This window comes from Rana temporaria, chromosome 4 (genome assembly GCF_905171775.1).
Source record: "Rana temporaria chromosome 4, aRanTem1.1, whole genome shotgun sequence".
NCBI classification, from domain to species: domain Eukaryota; kingdom Metazoa; phylum Chordata; class Amphibia; order Anura; family Ranidae; genus Rana; species Rana temporaria.
In genome coordinates, this window is record NC_053492.1 from 316,755,172 (window position 1) to 316,780,672 (window position 25,501).

At 42.2% G+C, this 25,501-nt stretch overlaps 1 protein-coding gene across 3 annotated transcripts in view; it reads right to left on the reverse strand.

Annotated features, from left to right (window-relative positions):
- Window positions 1-25,501, reverse strand: part of PDE10A (phosphodiesterase 10A) — a 361,988-nt gene that overhangs the window by 261,270 nt on the left and 75,217 nt on the right. For all 3 annotated transcript variants that reach the window (XM_040350636.1, XM_040350637.1, XM_040350635.1), the window contains exon 2: window positions 18,436-18,561. In XM_040350636.1, the coding sequence (XP_040206570.1) occupies window positions 18,436-18,561 (126 nt within the window). The remainder of the gene's footprint in view (window positions 1-18,435; window positions 18,562-25,501) is intronic.

The window sequence follows — 25,501 nt, forward strand, 5'->3', positions numbered from 1 at the left end:
CAAGAATGGAGAGAGGTCTGGTTGTCCTAGTAGAGCAATAGCATGCAATGCCAAGCTGCAGCTACCAAAGCCGACAGAAGATGAAACGATAATCCTGCCACTTTATAAAACTCTGGTTAGACCTCATCTGGAGTACTCTGTCCAGTTCTGGTCCCCAATCCTCATGAAGGATGTGCTGGAGCTGTGAAAAGAGTCCAAAGAAGGGCAAAGAAACAAATAAGGGGACTAGACACCCTAAATTACAAGGAACGACTACAAGCACTAAATGTATTCTTGCTGGAGAAGAGACGCTCGAGAGAGGACATGATCGCAATCTACACATACCTCAACGGTGATCCCAGCATAGGGAAAAAAAGCAATTTAATCTCAAGGAGTGTACGGGGACACCGGGCCACACAATGAGATTGGAGGAGTTTAACCTTAAACTGTGCAGGGTTTTTATCACAGTCAGGGCAATAAGGTGGTGACTGCAGGGAGTATGGATATTTTTAAAAGACTCTTGAATGTACATCTTAACCGCTTCAGCCCCAGAAGAATGTACCCCTTCCTGACCAGGCCATTTTTTGCGATACGACACCATCACTTTAACCACTTAAGCCTCGGACCAAAATGCAGGTAAAGCACCAGGCCCCTTTTTGCGATTCGGCACTGCGTCGCTTTAACTGACAATTGCGCGGTCGTGCGACGTGGCTCCCAAACAAAATTGGCGTCCTTTTTTTTCCCACAAATAGAGCTTTCTTTTGGTGGTATTTGATCGTCTCTGCGGTTTTTATTTTTTGAGCTATAAACAAAAATAGAGCGACAATTTAAAAAAAAAAAATCTATTTTTTTACTTTTTGCTGTAATCAATATCCCCCAAAAATAATTGTTATTTTCCTCAGTTTAGGCCGATAGGTATTCTTCTACATATTTTTGGTAAAAAAAAAAAAAAAAAAAAAAAATCGCAATTAGCGTTTATCGGTTGGTTTGCGCAAAAATTATAGCGTTTACAAAATAGGGGATAGTTTTATTGCATTTTTATAAAAAAAAAAAAAATTTTTTTTACTACTAATGGCTGCGATTTCCTGATCGCCGTAATAAGTGTCGCGGGTGATGCTAGGTAGCCAGTTATTTATTTCCCCCGCAGGTTTTTACAACGTCAGGTACCCCATAAACTACCTAATAAAGGTTTTAACCCCCTAATTGCCCCCTAGTTAAGGGCACCCATAATTTATTACCCAATAAAGGTTTAACCTCCTGATCGCCCGGCGGGTGATATCAGTTAGGTTTAGTGTCAGATAGAGTCTGCATCGCCCCAAGCAGCGTCAGATTAGTGCCAGTTGCGCCAACACCCACAGCATACACCTCCCTTAGTGGTATAGTATCTAAACGGATCAATATCTGATCAGATCTAATACTAGCATCCCCAGCAGTTTAGGGTTCCCAAAAATTCAGTGTTAGCGGGATCAGCCCAGATACCTGCTAGCACCTGCATTTTGCCCCTCCGCCCAGCCAAGTGCAGTACCGATCGAATACTGTCACTTACAAAACACTAAACACATAACTGCAGCAATCGCAGAGTCAGGCCTGATCCATGCGATTGCCAACAGTTTTTTTTGTAGCGTTTTATACTGTTGCTGACAGTCAGGTGTTTTTTTACCTGTGAATCTTACTAGTGTACCAGTAAATTTAGAGCCCAAAATGAAAAATCGAAGGTGAAGAGGCCTACATGTTTCTGAGCATGACAGATAGTGAAGAGGAGGTCACTCATTTGTCAGATTTAGGCTCAGAATATCCTGTAGACGACAGCGGCTCCATGACAGATGGCACCGACGACGAAGTTGAGGTCCCTGCTAAGGTCAGGTGTAACCGACCCCATTCTTCTGCTGCTGTTGAGGTGCAAGAACCGCAGGGCTCTCGTATGGAGCAGAAAAGTACTAGTGCTGCTCATCCTTCTGGTAAACTGGCAAGCACCAGTGGCCTAGTACACCCTGGTCGTACATCCAGCACTGCAGCAACACTTGGTGATGTGGAGAGTCCCATAAGTGCAGTTCAAGTTGGCGATGTGGCACACACAAGTAGTGTCCCGCTGCCACCAAGAAGAAGAGAAAGACAGGCCCCTCATGCCCATCCTGCAGAATTCGCCAATCCTAATTGGAAACCCACCACTTCTGCAGCATCCGTACTTCCCCCATTCACTGGCCAACCCGGAATTCAGGATTTTACAGGACTTGATTTTTATTCGCCGTTTTTCACGAAAGATCTCTATAGATCTTTTGTGGACCAAAGTAATTTGTATGCTGGTCAATACATCGCAGCTAATCCCCAGTCCTCCCTCCCAGTGATAGGTATTGAGGAGTGAAATCAAAAATTTGCGCCCTTAGAAATCCTGAAGGCGGTGATTGGTTTTTGAGGCCTCCTAAAAAGTTCCAGAAATGTGGTATCCCCGTACTCAGGAGAAGAATGTATTTTGGGGTGTAATTCCACATATGCAAATGGCATGTTTGAGCAATATATCATTTAGTGACAACTTTGTGCAAAAAAAAAAAAAAGTTTGTAATTTTCCCGCAACTTGTGGCAAAATATAAAATATTCCATGGACTCAACATTCCTCTCAGCTAATAGCTTGGGGTGTCTACTTTCCAAAATTGGGTCATTTGGGGGGTTTTGTTTCATCTTGGCAAAAAAATAAAAAAAGACCAAAAATGTAGTTATTCAAAATAAAAAACACTTTTTCGTTTGTTATAAAATTTGGCAAATACATAATCTTTCTTCATGATTTTAGGCTAAAATGTATTCTGCTACATTTCTTTGGTAAAAAATATCTCAGATCAGTGTATATCATTTAGTCTGTAAGAATGTTATGGAGTCTACAAAATATAACAAACACACACATTATATACATATACATATATACATATATACACATATATATATATATATATATATATATATATATATATATATATATATACACACACACACACATACATACATACACATATATATATATATACACACACATACATACACATATATATATATATATACACACACACATATATATATATATATATATATATATATATATATTTTTTTTTTTTTAACATACTGTGACCAGAGCAGTGCAGTTTTACTATACTCACACTGTACTACTCTGGGAAGGTGATCCGGATTTTTTTTTTAAACGCTATGAATGCTTATAACGGATGATGACTGCTCTAAGCAATACCCCTTACAGTATGTACTATTGGAATAGCTCTATTTTGCCACAGCTATCACATGGTATGGTGCACTGTGGTTGGTCCTTTCTGTACCATGTGATCACTGTGACCAATCACAGAGATCATCATAAAAGTGCACAATGAAGGACTATGAATGATAGCCAATATGTACAATGTGATTGCTATATTTGGTCACAGCGATCATCTCCTCAGCCGTTACATTACTATAGGCTGGGTGGAAAACAATTAATATAATTTTTTTACAGCTATTTTTAAAGACACTGAGGGCCAGTTCAAACCTGAACTGCACAGAACCATAGTTCCCTTCCCTGTGCGATTCAGGGTGATGCGATTTGTAGCACATACGTTTCCCAAACACACTGCACCAACATGAGATCCATGGAGGGCAAACAGCACAGAGTTTGGGATCTGCGTTTGGAGTTTCATTAAAATGATATTGGTACTCACAGCAGATCGCACACCCAGTGCATTTTGAACGTGGTGCTGTAAACTGCACATAGAATGCAGGTTTCTCGCACACTGTTCCAGTGTGAGCAAGTCAAAAAAGAGACACCAGCCAAAGTTAAAAAAAAATGTTAAAAAAATAAAGAAATAACCAGAAATAACCATACACACATAGTCATGTGAAGGAAAGAACAAACTACACAAAAAACACATTCAATAGCAATCTTAAAAATAATTTCAATATGTTTTTACTAATTTGTCCTTTAAATTATTTAAGTTATTGTCCTTTTAGTTACAGGGCATTTTTCAAGAGACAATCTCTAATCCCAATTGGCTATCATAAAACCATTTAAAAACTGCCTCTTCTTGACCTGAAATTGCCCCTACACATCTCAAACTCTGCCATAAACCCAGTTAGAATGAAAAAAAAAAAAAAAAAAAAAAAAAAAAAAAAAATCGCATTCTCTCTAACAGAGCCCCAAGTATAAACAAAAACGGACAAGGGTTTTAATCCTTCCACATTCTAATCGAAACTAGGAGAAAAAAAATGTTTGGGCTATAGATACACTTTAATGTGGAGATATCACCTGTAAAAAATTAAATGCCAAATATTTAGGTGAACCTGCAATTATTGAATTGCAATAACAGTAATAAACTTGATGATTTGGTTGCATATGACAGGGTGGAAAAACCACTTTGAGAACACTAACTAACATCTTATACTAATTGGCATCAGCAACAAAATGAAAGTTCAGCCGAGTGCATAGATCTGTCTAATTTTTTTTCCCCTCAATCTCTTGATAATAGCTTATAGAAAAAGAAAAACTGGTCCACAGGGACAGGAAGTGTGCGATTTGCTCAATTACTGGGTGAAAACAAATATAAATGAACAAAAGCATTGAAAGTTGAAATGCATTTAAAAATATATATATATATATACTTCAAAATTTGTAAAAAAAAAATGGTATAATATACATATACACAACCACACACATTTATGTATAGAACAGATTAGAGTTCAGAACCAGTGCATGACATGGCACTGTAAATTAACCACTTCCCAACCGTCTGCCGTACCTATAATGCAACGAGGCAGCTCTATTACGCAGAATCACATACTTGTACAAGATTTTGCCAATAGCCACTGAGGGGCACGATTGCGTGCCATTTGGCCACAGGGGGAGTCAATCAGCAGGAACGGCGGACACAATGTCTCATTCCCCACAGAGACAGAACGGCTGTCTGCTGATGTAAACAAGCAGACCGCTGTGCTGTCAGGCAGCCAACCAGTGTCCATGCAGTGAGCCAATCCCCCCCACAGTTAGAAACACACTGAGGGAACACAGTAAACCCTTTGCTCGCCCCTGATGTTAACCCCTTCCCTGCCAGTGTCATTTATACAGTGTCAATGCATATTTTTAGCACTGATTATTGTAATAATGTCACTAGTCAAAAGTGTTAGCTAGGTGTCCGATCTGTCCGCCCCAATGTCGCAGTCCCGCTAAAAATTGCTGATCACCCCATTACAAGTAAAAAAAAAAAAATTACAAAAACACATCCACTATTTTGTAGACGCTGTATGTTGTGTTACAGTTACACTATGTGATTTATTCTTGCTCTGTGTCTTTAAGATTTGTCCCCTTCTGTCCAGCTGAACTCTCTCTTTCACCGTAGTTCTTTATATTTCCCATCCACTTCCTGTCTCTCTCTCTCTCTCATTAGCCCTGTATACCCTTTCATGCCAACATCTTCCATGTGGCTTACAACTGCTACGTTTTTTTTACCTATTCCATCATTCGAAAGGATTCATTGTCTGTCTTCCTAACAGTGAGTTATTCATTGAGTTAAACTGCCTGTATCGATGCATGGGATGAACAGAAACACCGGGTCATGTAAGCTCTATATGAAGCTGGAGATAAAGTTTATCGCCTTGTTGTTGCTCTAGAACATGGGTGCTCAACCTGTGGCTCTCCAGCTGTTGCGGAACTACAATTCCCATGAGGCATTGCAAGCCGCTGACAGGTACAAGCATGTCTCCCAAAGGCTGAGGCATTATGGGAATTGTAGTTTTGCAACAGCTGGAGAGCCACAGGTTGAGCACCCATGCTCTAGAACACTATAACTTTTGCGCAAAAACCAATCAATATACACAGATTGGGATTTTTTACCAGACATATGTAGCAAAATACATATTGACCTAAAATTGAGGAAGATTTTTTTTTTTATTGGATATGTTCTATAGCAGAAAGTAAAAAAAAGATTTTTCAAAAAAATTATTATTTTTTGCGCTATAAAAAAAACAAAAACAAAAAAAACACAGAGTTGATCAAATACCACCAAAAGAAAGCTCTATTTGTGGGGATAAAAAGGACATCAATTGTGTTTGTCAGTTAAAGCGACAGTGTCGTAATGCAAAAAATGGCCTGGTCATTAAGGGGGTAAAAACTTACGGGGCTGAATTGGTGAACGGTTCATGAGCATACAATACACTGGGTTCAGATCCGTAATGTATATGATCTGAGTGCAGCAGATAACATTTAGCTCAAAACTAATCAACTTTGTAAATACAAAAGGACCACATTTGAAGCCCCCAACACGTCAAAAGGGCTGCACAAGGGCACCTGTGCTTAAAGGATAAGTTTACTTGTTAAAAAATAATAATAAATGCATGTTTGTTTGCAGGTGCATTTACTATTTTTTTTAAAGCCTGGAAAGCATTGCACCAGCGATCAGCAGATCGCTGAAGCCATGCAGGTCTCCTGCGGACTGTCAGTGTATGTTGTCTGCCCTGTGCATCATACGACCAGGCAGTTTTACACTGACAGGAAGACTCAATGAACTTCCAGTGTTCAACAGTGCCATGGTAGTTCATTGAGAACTACAAGCTGACAACCACAAAGGATGTGAATGAATGAATGAATGTATAGCGCAACTCATGCGAACTGAATCGCCTCTGGGCGCTTTTTCCAGCCAGAGTCTGCTTGGCTGGTGCGGTCATTTTACCCCATAGGATCGTGACACGCTTGGGACACACAGTCATACATATATATACTGGGCCAATTTGGACAAGATCCAATTTACCTACCAGCATGTCTTTGGAGTGTGGGGGGAAACCGGAGTACCCGGAGGAAACCCACGCATGCACAGGGAGAACATGCAAACAGGCAGATGGTGCCGTGGTCGGGATTCGAACCAGCGACCCTTTTGCTGCTAGGCGAAAGTGCTACTCACTGCACCACTGTGCTGCCCTATGTCTGGCTTGTAGTTCATTCACACACAGAGCTTTGTGGATAAATGACGCGGCTGTGTGGCCGGAGCCCCACATGGCAGTGCCGTTTTCAAAAAGTGACACCTAGTAGGGGAACTTCACCCCGTACTTCTGTCACAGGGTGAGGAGGGAACAGCGAGTGGGTCGAACATGTGACATGTTCCCAGAGGTGAACGTATCCTTAATGATTGCTAGACCTTGGTGCACTAAAAAATAGGCAGGTGCCATTTTCTTCAAGGTAGCACCCCACAACGACAGAATGCTCTCATATGTGTGTTGTGGTGTACAAAATGTTGCAGGTTTATTGTAGTGTGCTTTTTATTACCATTGTAGTGCCATTCAAAATGAATACCAGTGCAATGAACTGCAATTAATTTTGTGTGCTGCAGCAATGCTTAGTAAAATGTGCATTTTAATGCACATTACTGCAACTCATTGGTCTGAAAAGGTCTTAATACAGAAAGTAGTTTAAGGTCAGCTTTACAGAAGATGTGTTATGGGGGGGGGGGGGGGTTATTAAAACTGGAGCAACCAGAGTCTGCAGTAGCTGTGCATAGTAACCAATCTGCTTATATCTTCAAATTGTTCAGTTGAGCTTTGAAAATCAGAAACATAAGCTAATTGGTTGTCAGATTTTTTCTGCTCCAGTTTTGATGAATTCCCCTCATTTCCACAACACATATGCAGTGTGGACAATTGGTCGTGCAGGGTCTGCATTCAGTGCATTACTGATTACATTTAAGTGGGCTAATTTCCATGGGTTGCTTCCGGCAGCTAATCACAGGAGCCCCTGCTGGGGCTCTCGCATCTAAAACAGAGGCAAGGTGCGTTGACATGCAAATGCATCTTTATTCTCTAAGGTCTCTGCTTTCAGAAAATATAACATTTATGCTTTTAACCAATCTTCAGTAGTATGTGTAATATATGTGTAATATGTGTAATTGTAACGTGTACAAAAAATTCCAAAACTGTCAGCAAAAGGGTTAAAACACTAGTCGCTCCAGTTTGGGGATGTTAGATACAGATCTTCATAGAAGTGCTGTACCATGTTGACAGCCTTCTAACAGCTTAATTATAGTTCTTGTCAGTAACTTCCATTGAAAGATAAGTTCACCTTTTTTTTAAATAAAATAATAAAATGCACATCTTTTTGCAGGTAAAAAAAAAAAATATGCATTTTTTTTTTACTTGGAGCCTGGAAAGCATTGCACCCATGATCAACAGATTGGGTGTGCCATGCAGGACTCCTACAGACTTCTCAGCATCATACCTCAAACAGCCAGGCAGATGCATACCGACAGGAAGAATGAATGCACTACCAGAGCGCTCAACAGCGCCATGGTAGCTCATTGAAACTACAACCCGACAGCTGTTGGGTCCAAGACCCCTTTCACACTGGGGTGGCTGTTCGTTAGCGTTAAAGCGCCACTAGTTTTATCATTGTTTTAGCTGTGCTTTTCAGCCGCTAGTGGGGCTTTTTTAAACCCTCGCTACCAGCCGAAGAAACGGTTAAAACCGCCCATGTTGCGACGCTTCCAAAGTGCTTTACAGGTACTTTGGGGCAGTGCTTCGTTCATGGAATGAATGGGCAGTGCTTCCAAAGATGCTGCTTGCAGGACTTTTTTTCCCGTTTCTAAAGCATTTGGGCTTTTTACACTGGGTAGGAAGGAGAGACAGTTTTCAGGTGCTTTATATGAGCTATTTTTAGCCCTAAAACACCTGAAAACTGCCTCAGTGTGAAAGGGGTCTTACAGTTTCTCATTCACACGGGACTGTGAATGAACGACGTGGCCAGGTGGGTAGAGCCCCGCAGCGCCATGTTATTTTTAAATAGTCACAGCGGGCACCTGGAGAAGATGCCCACCCACTGTCATTGGGGAGGGTGGAGAGGCTGCTGGAACGTGTTACATGTTTCACCCTAAATATACCATATTTATCGGCGTATATCGCACACTTTTTCCCCCTTAAAATGAGGGGAAAATCGTGGGTGCGCGATATACGCTGATCCCCGCACTGTGTTTGAATGCCGCCACTGACATATACCGAGCGCAGTACACTCGGGTACACTCGGCCAGGCTCGGCTCCCCTCGCGGTCACGCCCTGTGCCGCTTCCTAGCCTTTATGCGAAAGGAGCAGAGCGTGCCTGAGTGTACTGAGCTCGGTATATGTCGGCGGCGGCGTTCAAACACAGCGCGGGAAGCAGGGATCGACTCAGAAACAGCGCGGGAGAAGCAGGGAGGACACCACCAGGGCCGCAGACGGACGCCGGACCGGACAAGGCCGCCGATGGACGCCGGGCAAGACACTGACGAGGGGCATTCAAACTGTAGGTATTTTCTTTTTTTTAGGAAATTTCCCTTCCAGGTTGGGGGTGCGCGCTATACGCCAAGGCACACTATACGAAGATAAATACGGTAAGTGGAACATCTACCATGTTCCAAAGGGTGAACTGATGCCTTAAAGTGCTTATATAGGAACATTAAAAAAACAAAAAACAAACACGTTACATTTACACAATCTGTGTAATCCCTGTGCGTGCTTGCTCCCCAGCTGGCTCTGTGGCCCACCATCACTCTCTCCTCACTGTCTGTGATAGACACCATCATGAGCTATTGGCTCATGCTGCTGTCAAAGCCAATGAGGAGGAAGAGAGACCCAAAAGAGCCTCTGCTTTTGTGCACATCACTGGATCCAGATTGGGCTCAGGTAATATAACGGGTTGCAGGAAAAAAAAATCACTTGATTTCCTCATGACTCTCAGAGTGATACATTTTCAACTCTTTCACTTGTGAGTGTATATATTATTTTATTTATTATTGATGGAATAAAGTCACATACTGCACTTTGTGACTGCTTGCTTTTTTTTTTCAGATCTCCAGGGCCGGATTGCCATCTCAGAAGTGTATACCTTCCTTGTTTATTTTTTAATAAAATATTTTTACTCAGAACAAAAATTAAATAAGTATTACAAGTTTCAAATAAATGAGGTATGAGAACCATTGAGAAAAGTTCAAATGTGTTCAAAATCCTCATCCCTCGCAACAATGCAACTCCATCATTCTCATCCCCATATTCTTATTACACATGTAGCGCCACCCCCGAAGGAGCCGTTAGTAATTTTTGGGTCCTAGGTTCTGCGCCTAAACTCGTAGAATGACCTCAGCCCCTCTGGCACACCTGGCTAGCTAAAAATCACTGCAAACACTTAAGGACACAAGTAGAAAATACTGTCGTATGGCTGTGGATTTTTACCAGAAATAGACACAGCAGTAGTGATAAACAAGTTGAATGTATTATCACAATTTTAAATATGTGGATACTCACAGCACTCTTAAACCCTACTGCGGAGTTTCAATACAATAGAAGTGAGAACCTTCACAATTTAGCAACTGTAAGTTTATAAAAAAAAATGAATCAATATGCTCACAGCATGGGCACTGAGAGGGAGGAGAAAAGGTGTCATGGACACACGGCTCTTAGACCCGCAACAGGGCTCGGGCACATCCCTGCCAACAGGCTTCTAGCAGTAACCAGACGTGCGCCAATACGCAGACCACGGATATCGTGCATATGCGCACAGTGACGCTGCCTTGGCGCACAGTGGCCTTTAAAAAGGGGCTTCTGCTGTTCAGTTCCTTGCGGTTTGATCTGCAGCTTATCCCTTGACCTGATGCTGAACCTGCATTTGATCTTGCTTTGACCCGGCTCCCTGACCTCGCAGCCATCTCCAGTCCTGACCTTTGACTTCCTTGACCTTGCTCATCTGTCTGCCCGAGTCTCCGATTCTGATCCAGCCTGAACACGGACCATCCTTTGCCTGCCGCTTCTGCCTGTTTTTTGATCCGCTGTGTATTACCTGGCTAGTCTGACCTTGCTCCCTTCTGCTGCTAGCATCTGCGTTCGCCTGTTGCTGCTTGGCACACCTGCATCCGCTGACCTACATCCTCAGCTTCCAAGCCGGTTTCTGTCTTTGCCAGCTGCAGGTATCCGCTTCTGCGCACACCTGTTGCTCTCTGGCGCACCTGCATCCGCTGACCTGCTCTGCACCCGCTGACCTGATCCTCAGCATCCAAGCCAGCTCCTGTCTCCACCAGCGGTCTTCATCCCCAGTCTAAGAGAGCCCAGCAGGCACTCATACCTCACTGTGCTCCTACGGTCACTGTCCCAAACTCCAGTAACTCTGGAATCAGGGTTGTATGAAAGGTCTCCCTCTGCCAGTCAGGCTCACCTCCAAGGTACGCGTCAGAAGGTTTGTCAAGTTCTCAGCTTCTTCTGGGCCATGAACACAGTTGAAAGGTAAACAAAATGAACCAAGTTCTGTAGCGTTGAAGAGTACTAGCGTCTTCTGCTAGAAAACGTTGGGTTCATTTGTAAAGAAATTAGGTTTAATAGAGCAAAATTGAGACAGTAATGATCTAGTATATTCTGTTAGGTAGTAGTTTGTAAGGAAAACTGCTAAAGGTGGCAGTTCCAAACAAGCATCCTCTGACACTAGAAAGAGGAATAGGTGTCTGCATGCAGTGTCTGTACTGTGCCAAGGAGGATGTTGGTTTAAACAACCGCTCACCAATCCTCTGTGTGACGACAAACCAGAAATCCTAAGTACAGGTTCAGGCTCCCGGCGGAGTAGTGAGGCCCCAGATCACCTCATGACAACCGATCAAGATGGCGGGTATAAAATCCATAAAAAAATTGCCCACTCACATTTAAAACTGTCTTCAGACCAGCTCTAAGTACATTCCGGAAAACTGTTGCAAATGCCTTAGATGTAGATTTATAAGGAGTTTGCAACAGTTTGCTGGATGTACTTGGTGCCGGTCTGCGGGCACTTTTAAATGTGAGTGGGTTATTTATTTCTTACCCGGCACCATCTGGGATGCGTTCAAAGCACATATCAGTGCTGATTATCAGTCAATTGGCATTTGAAAGCTGCAGGAACCTAAAGAACATACAGGAGGGTAACAGAAATTGATATCTCAGCTCATCAAAAGAAAGAAGACGTCCTTCAGGCATAATATGCCGTCAAGTTTTGATTCCAAACTGGGTCCGGCGTAGACCCTAAATGTGGTAGAGGGGGGATGTGAGTAGATATAATCCTTAGTTCACTCAGGGCTGCAGTAACCTGTCACCACACCAGCACCATGATGTTCATGGAAAAATAATATTTTTATTGGATCGGGGGTCCCCTATAAATTGCTTCGAGTAGGAGCCCAGTAGTGCCTCCCAGTAGTGCCTCCTCCAAATTCAATGCAGGGTTAGCATTCGCCTAAGCAAACTACCACCAGACTGTAATGAGTACATCCGTCGAGTAGTGATTCTTAAAACCAGGAAAAGCCAGCCCAACTTTAGACAGCGGAAGATGCAGAGTTAACCTAGCCACACTAGGAGTGGAATAATATGTATTAAATCCCACGCTTAGGCAAAATATGGGCCGTTGCCTCCCCCAAGGAGCTCCAATCAGAGTACCAGTGTTAGAAATGTTTAGATATAGGGGTGGGTGGCGCTGTCCTTCACCTGGAGAGCGTTCCTTTGATGGTTCACTATCCCCAGATGAGTGTACTTTATATAAAAGTGAAAAATGCTACCGTCACCTGAAGAGTAACTACCTCGTAAACTGTGCCAGTTTATGCACTTGACTGCGTCAAGTGCTTTTAAAAAGATTCTAATAAAACCATCTGGATTTACACTACGAGGGTATTCTGTGGGTTACCACGGAGGAAGTAACAACTATAAGCTAACCTATTGACAACGGCTTATCTCTGGAGGAGCACAAGGGTCTGGATATCCCATCACGTGTGGAGCCAAGGAAGAGATGGACGCTCAAGAGGACTGACACTACACTCACTATATGTGATTTATCCCTGCAGGGGTGTAAGGATCTGGTAGTGGGGAACTGAAGGGGAGCACTGAAGTCAACTTGATTGCTATATAGGCACGACTCGAATCTGGACAAGCACAAACTACTATATTTATTGGCGTATAACACTCACTTTTTTACCCTGAAAATAGAGGGTAAACTGTTCCTGCGTGTTATACGCAGGGTTCTGTGGAACGTTTTTTTCACTGAAACTTCCCTCTTAAGTTAGGGTGCGTGTTATACACCGATAAATACGGTACTTCAAAAGCTGTCACTTTTTTGCACAAAACTGTAATTTAATAATAGCAAAAAAGGAACAAAAACTGGATGGCCGCACTCCAAAATACTTAAAAAAGTTGTCTTTAATATTCAACTGTACACACACAGTCACTGCAACCAACAGAATACAGGATAGCCGACGCGTTTCGCACTTACAGCTAGTGCTTAATCAAGCCATGATTAAGCACTAGCTGTAAGTGCGAAACGCGTCGGCTATCCTGTATTCTGTTGGTTGCAGTGACTGTGTGTGTACAGTTGATTATTAAAGACAACTTTTTTAAGTATTTTGGAGTGCGGCCATCCAGTTTTTGTTCCTTTTTTGCTATTACTACAAGCACCGCCAGGACCTTGGTAGCTCAACTGCCCTTGATTGCTCACGGGGCTCACCTGGAGCGGTGAGAAAATCTCTGAAATTTAACAATAATGCAATTATACGCTTTTCCACGATTAATCCTTTATGATTAAATGTGTTTATGCACTTTGTGATTTATAAACTATCTAGATATGATCAATTTATATGGTCAGCGAATGATAGAACTGACAAGTAGAATTGTTTGAACCTGATTATTTTGTGGATTAAGTGGGGTAACTTAATAATACACAAAGCACATGCACTATATTGAAGGTTGACACATTTGTTTTGAAGCAGTGTCACGACTAAAAGGTTTTTTAAGTTTGTTTCCGAACTTTTTACATACTTTAAACACTAAGTGTGAATACCTGTTTTAACCGCTACATGGGTATAATACACTATTTTGCACTAAAAACCTATAAAAGGAGAAATTCACCAAGGAGGTTACTCTTCAGGTGAGCAAAACGACAGCTGTGCTAAACAAAAAATGTATGTGAGTAAAAATAGAGATGCCGCTATATGAATAAAGTGCATGTGTTAATAATGAAAAAGTGTCAATGACTGGACATCAATATATCAAATATGAATACCTACTGTGGCATTCATATTTTATATATTGATATAGATCTTTCTGGATATAGATTCCTAGATTCCTATTTAAAATGAGAAACCCAAGTAATGGGGAGCAAGTAGACTTGCAACAATTGCTATAATAAATCTAAAAAAAAAAAAAATGTAAAAAAAAAAATGTCTTCATCAGTTTAGGCTAGTCTCCTACTACATATTTTTATAAAAAAAAAATGCAATAAGCGTTTATTGATTTGATTGGTTTGCGCAAAAAGATATAACATTTACAAAATAGGGGATAGATTTATGGCATTTTTATATTATATATATATATATATATATATATATATATATATATATATATATATATATATTTTAATGGTAATGGTGGTGATCAGCAATTTTTAGTGGGCACTACAACATTGAGGTGGACAAATCGGACACCTTTTGGGACCAGTGACATCTATACAGCGATCAGTGCTATAAAAATGCACTGATTACTGTATAAATGACACTGGCAGGGAAGGGGTTAAGTGTTCCCTATGGAGGCGTTTCTAACTGTGGGGGGAGAGAGAGAGAGAGAGAGAGAGAGAGAGAGAGAGAGAGAGAGAGAGAGATTCCTAATCACTAGGAACTGACAATGTACTCCCCTGACAGAATGGGGATCCGTTGTGCCTCTCTGAGGAGCGATCGCGGGTGGCCGGCGGATGTGGTGGCTGCCAGCCCCACGCATCAGCTCTGGTGACACACGCGTGTGCCCGCTATAGCTCTTAAACGAGCCGCCGTACCGATACGGGGATTTGCACAACCAAGCCGACCTTCCGCCATATATCGGCCTCGGCTGGTCGGCAAGTTAAGGCTCCATTCACACATGTACGACTTGCACAACTGTTGCATTGTAGAACAATCAGGTACGACTTTCATGCCACTTTTGAGAGTTAACATTGAAGTCTATGGCCATCAAGCTGCATGAAATTCAGACCAAAGTAGTGCATGAACTACTTTAAAGTCGCTGCAACTTTAAGGCCCTGTACACACGGTCGGACAAAACCGATGAGAATGGTCCGACGGACCGTTTTCATCGGTTCACCGCTGAAGTGGCCTGATGGTCTGATGTGTGTACACACTATCAGTTCAAAATCCGATCGGGTCAGAACCAAGGGCGGATCCAGAGTCTAGTCTCGGGAGGGGCACTGCCAGAAAATAAGGTGTTGCTTACAGAACTCAATTAGGTGTCCGATGTGTCCGCTGCAATGTTGCAGTACCGCTAAAAAATCAATGATCGCCGCCATCACTAGTAAAAAATATTTAAATATAAATGCCATAAATCTATCCCATAGTTTGTAGACGATTGTCAGGGACTGCAGACATGGTACAAGAGATGGTCAGAGACTGCAGACATGGTACAAGAGATGGTCAGAGACTGCAGACATGGTACAAGAGATAGTCAGAGAATGCAGACATGATACAAGAGATGGTCAGAGACTGCATACATGGTACAAGAGATGGTCAGAGACTGCAGACGTGGTACAGGAGATGGTCAGAGACTGCAGACGTGGTACAGGAGATGGTCAGAGACTGCAGACGTGGTACAAGGGATGGTCAGAGACTGCAGACGTGGTACAAGGGATGGTCAGAGACTTCAGACGTGGTACAAGGGATGGTCAGAGACTGCAGACGTGGTACAAGAAATGGTCAGAGACTGCAGACGTGGTACAAGGGATGGTCAGAGACTGCAGGCATGGTACAAGGGATGGTCAGAGACTGCAGAAGTGGTATAAAAGATGGTCAGAGACTGCAGACGTGGTACAGGAGATGGTCAGAGACTGCAGACGTGGTACAAGGGATAGTCAGAGACTGCAGACGTGGTACAAGGGATGGTCAGAGACTGCAGACGTGGTACAAGGGATGGTCAGAGACTGCAGACGTGGTATAAGAGATGGTCAGAGACTGCAGGCATGGTACAAGGGATGGTCAGAGACTGCAGACGTGGTATAAAAGATGGTCAGAGACTGCAGGCATGGTACAAGGGATGGTCAGAGACTGCAGACGTGGTATAAGAGATGGTCAGAGACTGCAGGCATGGTACAAGGGATGGTCAGAGACTGCAGACGTGGTATAAGAGATGGTCAGAGACTGCAGGCATGGTACAAGAGATCAATGCAGCCTCATCAGTGCCCACCATTGCAGCCTCACTGTGCATATGAATGCAGCCCCACCTTTGTGTATAAATTCAGTCCCACTTTTGTATATTAATGCAGTCCCACTTTTGTATATCAATGCAGACCCACTTTTGTATATCAATGCAGACCCACTTTTGTATATCAATGCAGACCCACTTTTGTATATGAATGCAGCCCCACTTTTGTCTATGAATGCAGCCCCACTTTTGTCTATGAATGCAGCCCCACTTTTGTCTATGAATGCAGCCCCACTTGTGTCTATGAATGCAGTCCCACTTTTGTATATCAATGCAGTCCCACTTTTGTATATACATGCAGTCCCACTTCTGTATATGAATGCAGCCCCACTTTTGTCTATTAATGCAGCCACACTGTGCATGGCACTCACCATGGCATTGCTTCGATCACACACAGCAGGTATCTCCTCTCCCGACGTGTGTCATGGAACAAACAGGAGCTGTAGGTCTGTGTTCGGCTCTAGCAAAGTCCCCCCTAGACGGGCTTGTGTGATAGACAAAACACTGATTCAATCAGTGTTCCATCTCCATCTACTATCACACGAGCAGGTCTAGCACAGGCAGCACAGCCGAACACAGATCCAGCTCTCACACACAGCGAGAGATGCCCGATGTCATACACGCAGGAGAGAGGGGAGTGCTGCAGTCAGCTACAGCTCAAAGCAGCCTAAGGACAGGCAGCCTACCAGCCCTGGTGATGAGAGAGGGAGAGAGAGTTAGAGACTCGGCAGCGGGAGCTGCAGGCACCGCAAAGCAGTTTAAAAGCCAATGTGACATGATTGCCTCGGGGGGGAGAGCAATTGCCATGTTGCCATGTTTCCATGTTGCCCCCCCCCCCCTGGATCCGCCGTTGCCGCCGTTTTTTTTTTTTAAAGCCAATGTGACATGATTGCCTCGGGGGGAAGCAATTGCCATCCCACCCCCCCCCCTGGATCCGCCGTTGCCACAAAGCAGTTTAAAAAAAAATAGTAAAAAAAAAAAAAAAAAAAAGTTTTTTTTTTTTTTTAAAGCCAATGTGACATGATTGCCTCGGGGGGGGGGGGGGGGGGGGGGGGGGGGGGGGGGGGGAATTGCCCTGTTGCCCCCCCCCCCTGGATCCGCCATTGGTCAGAACGCGGTGACGTAAAACACACGACGTGCTGAAAAAAACGAAGTTCAATGCTTCCAAGCATGTGTCGACTTGATTCTGAGCATGCGCAGGTTTTGAACCGATGCTTTTCTGTACTAACCAACGGTTTGGTCCGATGGGGCAGCGGTCCATCGGTTCGGTTTTGAAGCATGTTTTAAAATTTTGGACCGAAAGAAAACAGACCGATAGCCTATACACACGGTCGGTTTGGTCCGATGAAAATGAACTTCGGTTCATTCTCATCGGACCAAACCGACCGTGTGTATGGAGCCCAAGATGTGCATATATGAATGGTTATCATTGGAAAACATGGGGAATGACTTGTCATGTCACTATGATGTCCAGATTGGCATGACAAGTTGCACAAGTGTGAATGGAGCCTTAGAAAGCATTTCTATTGTGATTGGATATGCAGTAAACACTGTTATATTTGAGCTGGACTTGCCCATAAGCTGCAGCAACACTTAATTTTCAGCTTGGTTGGTTTCTATTCACAGTAGGTTGAACAGAGCTCAGCAAGCATTATATACATTTGCTGTTAACAAAAACAGTTATTAGATCAATAAAAACATTAAAATCATTTTTTGGGGTTTCTGCCATAGGCCCCGTCAGACCTGTTCATTCCTGTATATTGTATTAATGCAGCTCATTCATTCTACATGGGCTGCAAACACACATGAATGGACCAAAAAACTGACATGCAGCAATTTTTCTGACACAGTGCACCCCGACGTAGTGCCTTACTGTGGGTTATGGGGCACCGCAATGCAAGTGTCAAAGCTGCGTTGCAATGTTTCAGAGCATGAAGCAATTCAAAATGAATGGCGCCATCAAGCACTAATGTACTGAATGTTAACACTTGAATTATGGCAACGCACATCTCACGCAAAATTGTGTTTTGAGTCTAAATGTCTGTAAATGCTGCTAGAAACTTTACCCATAGTCATCTGCAGCCAGTGTTTAACATACAGTAACTCAGGAAAAACAGCACAGGTGCAATAACATTCCCAAGAACACCAAAACAAGTGCCTGCAGCCGTTTATAAGCTTTTCAAAGCTTGATTTGGTCCCTTCTGAATAAAAAGCACATTGAAAAAAAACAAAACCAAATCTCACCTTCATTTTTATTTTTTTTCTTCATCCATTTTTCTACAGTTTCAGAAGCAACGCTTTCTGATACAAACTCATCCAATAACTGAGGGTGGCGGGACAGATATGCTTTCACTTTTTCATCAGTTAAACCTAGGAAGAAAAATAATACTATTCAAAAAAATCCAATATTTCACATACAGATAAAATAGACCATCCCAAAAACTGAAATAGAAAAAAGAAGCTCATATCTTCCTTGTTAAAGAGAATTGGTGACTGTTTTTCCTAATCAAAAATTCAAAATGCTGAAGATAAAAGCATAAAGAGCCAGAGTTCTACCTTTTTCTGGAGAGAACACACTACACATTAAAGTGGTTATAAAGGCAGAAGGTTTTTTATCTCAGTGCATTCTATGCATTAAGAAAAAAAAAAAAAAAAAACTTGTGTGCAGCAGCCCACCTAATGCTTACCCGAGCCCCATCTCAATCCAGCAATGTTCCACGAGAGACTCCACTGTCCGAGATTCTCCCTCCTGAGATTGTCTAAGACACAGCAGCAAGCACCATTGGCTCCCGTTTCTGTCAAAGTTAATGACCCAATGAGGAGAGAGAGGTGGCAGGGTTGAGCCGCGCGTTCATGCCTGAATGGACACACAGAGCAGTGGCTCGGCTCGGGTGCCCCCATAGCAAGCTGCTTGCTGTGGGGGCACTCAGCACGAGGGAGGGACCGGGAGTGCCGGCGAGAGACCCAAAAAGAGGAGAATGTGGGCTGCTCTGTGAAAAACCACTGCACAGAGGTAAGTGTAATAGGTTTATTATTAAAAAAAAAAAAAAAAGGACTTTAAATATTACTTTAACCACTTGACAACTGGGCACTTAAACCCCCTTAATAACCAGACCAATTTTCAGCTTTCGGTGCTCTCACATTTTGAATGACAATTACTCATACAACACTGTACCCATATGAAATTTGTGTCCTTTTTTTCACACAAATAGAGCTTTATTTGGTGTGGTATTTAATCACCGTTTGTTTTTTATGCGCTAATTTGTATTTTTTCTTCATAAATTTTGGCCAAAATGTATACTGCTACATATCTTTGGTAAAAATAAGTACAAATTGGGGTATATTATTTGGTCTTTGTGAAAGTTAGAGTCCACAAGCTATGGTGCCAATATCTGAAAATTGATCACACCTGAAGTACTGACGGCCTATCTCATTTCTTGAGACCCCAACATGCCAGATAAAGTACAAATACCTTACTACAACCCATATGTAATGATATACAGTGATAATAAACAAAATATATCCAGTTTAAGAAATAAACACTAAACTGTGACTGTAATAATAAACACCCGTGATTGACTTAAACGTGAAGTGAACGCACTGAAAGTGCAAGAGACAGTCTTTAAAAATAATTTAGAACGTGGCCAAACAAAGCAAAGTTCATGTGTATAAGGATCCTGCGATCTTCAAATTTTTTCAAAAACTTCCACCACACCCGACAGTGCTCAGTGACTCCTCCCCCATCAAATGGACACTCACCGGATAGGTATGCCTCACACTCTCGTGTTTTGGCACAAAAAACCGGATAGGTATGCCTCACACTCTCGTGTTTTGGCACAAAAAACCTTATCAGATGTAGTTGTTCCCGTCAATAAAGATGTAATCCAAATATGACATCCAATCAGTTCCACATATATGTCAGAGAGAGACAAAAGAAGTGCAAATAGTGTGATACCATCAAAGGTTTAATAGCACACCAAAATAAAACTTCAAACAGTGCACTCACAAACAAAATCTTGTAAAACAGCAGAATATCACATCAAGAAACTCCTTCAAACGTCAAAATGGTGAGAAGCGGTCACGGCGGACCCCCGATCAGCGAGAAAAAGTGAAACCAATTCTCCTACTCACGGTGCCATGGACTTCTGTCAGATGCAGCTGCACATCCACTTAAATAAAAAACTTCAAACGCACTCTGCATCCAAAAACGCAGCACTCACTAGTAAAATTAGACTGTATGGCAATACCCCGACATGTTTCGTTATAAAAACTTATTCATGGGACTTATTCATGACTTATTCAGAGTCCCATGAATAAGTTTTTATAACGAAACATGTCGGGGTATTGCCATACAGTCTAATTTTACTAGTGAGTGCTGCGTTTTTGGATGCAGAGTGCGTTTGAAGTTTTTTATTTAAGTGGATGTGCAGCTGCATCTGACAGAAGTCCATGGCACCGTGAGTAGGAGAATTGGTTTCACTTTTTCTCGCTGATCGGGGGTCCGCCGTGACCGCTTCTCACCATTTTGACGTTAAGGAGTTTCTTGATGTGATATTCTGCTGTTTTACAAGATTTTGTTTGTGAGTGCACTGTTTGAAGTTTTATTTTGGTGTGCTATTAAACCTTTGATGGTATCACACTATTTGCACTTCTTTTGTCTCTCTCTGACATATATGTGGAACTGATTGGATGTCATATTTGGATTACATCTTTATTGACGGGAACAACTACATCTGATAAGGTTTTTTGTGCCAAAACACGAGAGTGTGAGGCATACCTATCCGGTTTTTTGTGCCAAAACACGAGAGTGTGAGGCATACCTATCCGGTGAGTGTCCATTTGATGGGGGAGGAGTCACTGAGCACTGTCGGGTGTGGTGGAAGTTTTTGAAAAAATTTGAAGATCGCAGGATCCTTATACACATGAACTTTGCTTTGTTTGGCCACGTTCTAAATTATTTTTAAAGACTGTCTCTTGCACTTTCAGTGCGTTCACTTCACGTTTAAGTCAATCACGGGTGTTTATTATTACAGTCACAGTTTAGTGTTTATTTCTTAAACTGGATATATTTTGTTTATTATCACTGTATATCATTACATATGGGTTGTAGTAATGTATTTTATATAGTCAAATATGCACAGTTATTTGATAGCGCTGTTTTAATTTGTTGACACTCCTTAGAGAGTTTCATCATCTTACATTCTTTTTGTTCACTTATTATCTTCTAAACAGCAGCTAGGCATCATCCACTCCTCCATAGGCGCAACGGTGGGCGACTTTTTAGGGCGCATTCTATAGATCACCCATTGTTACTATCAAAGTACAAATACCCCCTTTTTGGAAAGAAGACATTCCAAGGTATTTAGAAAGAGGCATTGTGAGTTTTTGAAGATGTCATTTTTTTCCCCACAATTCTTTGCAAAATCAAGATTTTTTTTCTTTTTTTTTCTCAAAATTGTCATATTAGCAGGTTATTTCTCATACACACAGCATATGCATATCACAAATTACACCCCAAAATACATTCTGCCAATACTCCCGAGTATGGCGATACCACATGTGTGAGACTTTTACATAGTGTGGCCACATGCAGAGGCCCAACATGCAGGGAGCACCTTCAGGCGTTCTAAGAGCATAAATTACACATCTAATTTCATAATTACCTCATGCACTTTTAAAGGCCCTGGTGCACCAGGACAATGGAAACGCCCCAAAAATTACCCTCATTTTGGAAAGAAAACACCCCATATTCTATGAGGCATAATGAGTATTTTGAACCTGTCATTTTTTTTTTTACAAGTTTTTGGTAAATGTGGAAAGAAAATGAAAACGCATTTATACAATATTTCTAAAACATAGCATGTACATGTATAAAAATTACGCCCCAAAATCGATTCTCCTACTTCTCCTGAGTATGACGATACCACATGTGAGACTTTTCCACAGCCTGGCCACATACAGAGGTCCAACATGCAGGGAGCGCCATCAGGAGCATACATTTCTCAAATCTAATTTGACTACCAATTACACTTTTTGAGGCACTGTAGTGGCATGGAGGAGAACTGATTTGGCATGGATGAGCATGAATGGGGATGGATGAGCCATGGATCAGGATGGCTGAGCATGGTTGAGCCAGGGGCAGATCCAGAGTCTAGTCTCGGGAGAGGCACTGCCAGAAAATATGTTTTATGGGGGGAATTTATCGGGGAAATGGCTGGTGTTGGTGCTTCAATTATCCCGGCACCATGGTTGATATGGTGTCAGGATCATTGAAGAGCACTATTTCTATTATTACATTGTTATATAAAATGAAACAGTTCAACTCACCATAATGCAGAATCAGAGGGAGGCCTGAGCGTGTCATTTGCCACCGTCGCCTGGCACCAGATGCAGCTTGTCACTTGCCACATCACCTGCTACAAGTTGCGGATTGTCACTTGACATGTCACCTGTCACCAGATGCAGATTGTCAACTACCACACGTTGCGGATTGTCACTTGCTACGTCGCCTGCCACACACTGCGTATTATCACTTGCCACGTCACCAGGTGCAGATTGTCACTTGCCAAGTCATCTGCCACACGTTACAGTCTGTCACTTACGTCGCCTGCCACACGTTATGGATTGTCACTTGCCACACGTTGCAGATTTTAACTTGCTGTGTCACTTTCCTGCTAAGGTAGTCTCTTGCTGTGTCCCAGAGTCAGGCAGCAGATAACCAGTCAGGCAGCAGATGTCATCTCTCTCCGCAGGGCAGGCACCAGGGGGTGAGAGACGTCATCTCTCTGCTCCCCTGCCCGCCGACTCCCTGATTGGCCAGCTGTCGCCCGCTCTCTCACCAAGCAAAGCGCCTGAAAGCCTTGAACAACCAACCCACCCACTATCTCACCCGCAGAGCCACCCGCTCTCTCACCCGTGGAGCAGCCAGCCCACTCACTCACATTCTCTGTGGGGAAAGTGCCCCATTGCTCCCCTGGATCCGCCCCTGGGTTGAGCCATACATGTGGATGGCTGGGTATCGCAGAGTATGGAAGGGATGGCCGAGTATGGCTGAGTATCGCCAAGTATGGCTGCGTATCATCGAGTATGGCTGGGTACTGAGTGTGGATGGCTGAGCATGGATGGATGAGTATGACAGAGGGATGGTTGAGCATGGATAGATGAGTATGACAGAGAATCAGTTTGCCTGTCCACTTCTTTATGCAATCTTCTGTGGCGCTTAGGCTCCATGCACACTGGAGCTGATGAACTGCTTTATTGGAGTTTGGGCGTTTTTTTTAAAAGCCCATAAACTCCATTCTATAGTAGACTATGTGTCAATGCACAAATGGACGTTTTTCAGCTTTAATGAGCAGTCGAGTTTATGGGCTTTTTTCTGAAAGCCCGAAAATTGCATTCAAAGTGCCGTTTTTTGGCGTCAAAAACCCAAAAAAAAACTAAAAAAAAGCAGAAAAAAAAAGCGAATAAACGCCCAAAAACGCAGCTCGCCAACGTTTTTTAGCCTTTTTTGCTCCATAAAAAAAAAAGCCAAAAACGCTAATAAACGCTATTGTAAAAGCATTAAAAAACGTTGAAAAGACTCCCAGCAAAGCTACTGCCGTTTTTATAACTTTTTTCAGCGTCCAGTGTGCATGGAGCCTTATAGAGCAACGGTTTCGCTATTCCTGTATGGTTAAGCGTTTGCCTTTTCTATCCTCAATACAATATGCAAATATGATCCTCATGGGTGATGTGCCTTTACTGCATTTTATATTGTAAAAGCGTCAGGCTGTGTACTTTTCAAAAATGACAGAAAATAAAATAAATACAAAAAAAAAAAAAAAGTATCATATTAAAAGAAAAAACAAACACACACGTGACGAACACGTTTTATAGTCAACAAAATCTTTAAAAGTGTGTTAATGAAACCACTTATATAATTTCCCTTTATTCATACTACCAATTGTGTAGGATTATAGAATCACCTGGGTTTTAAAATCTTTATCCTGTAAGTTCAATTAATAAAGAAAAAGATGCACAAATATGAAAAGTATTATTTTCTCAAGGGAACACTAAAAACACTAATTAACACTGATGCACGTTTTGCCTCTGTGTTTATGAAAACAACTATTGTTTTCATAAACACAGAGGCAAAACGTGCATCAGTGTTAATTAGTTCTGCTGGGGACGGAAGTACTGTAGTTCCCTAATAAATGCAAGAACAAACATAAAGCCTACATAAGCATAGATTAACTTGTGCAATGTAATTGTGAACTTTAATAGCCAGGATTTTTATTCAGCACAAACGATTGGACTCGTAAGTCATACAAATTTTGTATTTTTAATAAAATTTTCTTACAATTCAAAATATCCTACAGAAGCCTATACAAAAATTAATGTACACTGTAAATATATACATACTAATAAGCAGCTCCAAGCATCAAGGAAACCAATCCTCTATCTACCAATGTCATTTAATCACTGGGTTTGGTTTATCGAAGGAATAGAGGCTCTTCATATTAAAAAAAAGTGCATATTAGTAAAGAAGGTCAACTTGTATTCACTTTGAATACGAAATAATCTGAGCCAATTTTCCAGTCTGCCATGCAGTTGCCGAGCAGCAGTGATGGTGTCTCAAGCTGTGTGACGTTATCGGGGTGTGTGGCAGTGAGGCACACAAAACACAATGTTAAAGTGTGTGAATAGTGCTTTCGTACATACTGTAGCTTTATTATGGTCAGGACTAAAAAAAAATGAAAAAGATTATATAGAAAGAATCTACACACAACAGATAGGGTCATGGGAGGGACTCATTCTTTATCTGACAGATCAGTCCAAAGCTTCAATCCAGGACCAACTAGAGCTGGAACAACTTTACTGCGCTGTCAATTTAGCCAATGGCAGACATATCTACTGTGCAGCCTATGCAAGCACACAGGGAGCTCTGAGGTTGTGAGACCCATTACAGATAGGTGCTTCTTCTAATGGGTCCCAGAACTTATATTGCCTAGATCATAGGCAAGGTACTTTTAGTGCATTCAAGTAATCTGGCCAGCTGTGGTGTGTGAGTGTTATCCGACAATAGCCTCATTGTTCTGGTCCAAATGGTGTAGGAATCAGTAGCTCTTACCCAACCATTACAGACATTAGGATAGCAAACAACTATTATGGTGCCAGTTTGTATTTGTCACAACATGTTACATATAACTTCTTACAAAAGAATACAGTGATACCTCGGTTCACGAAGGGAAGAGTTCACAAAAATTTGCTTTGGTACACAAACTCTGCTTTGGTTCACGAACACGCGCCACCATCCATCTTCCCTGCTCTG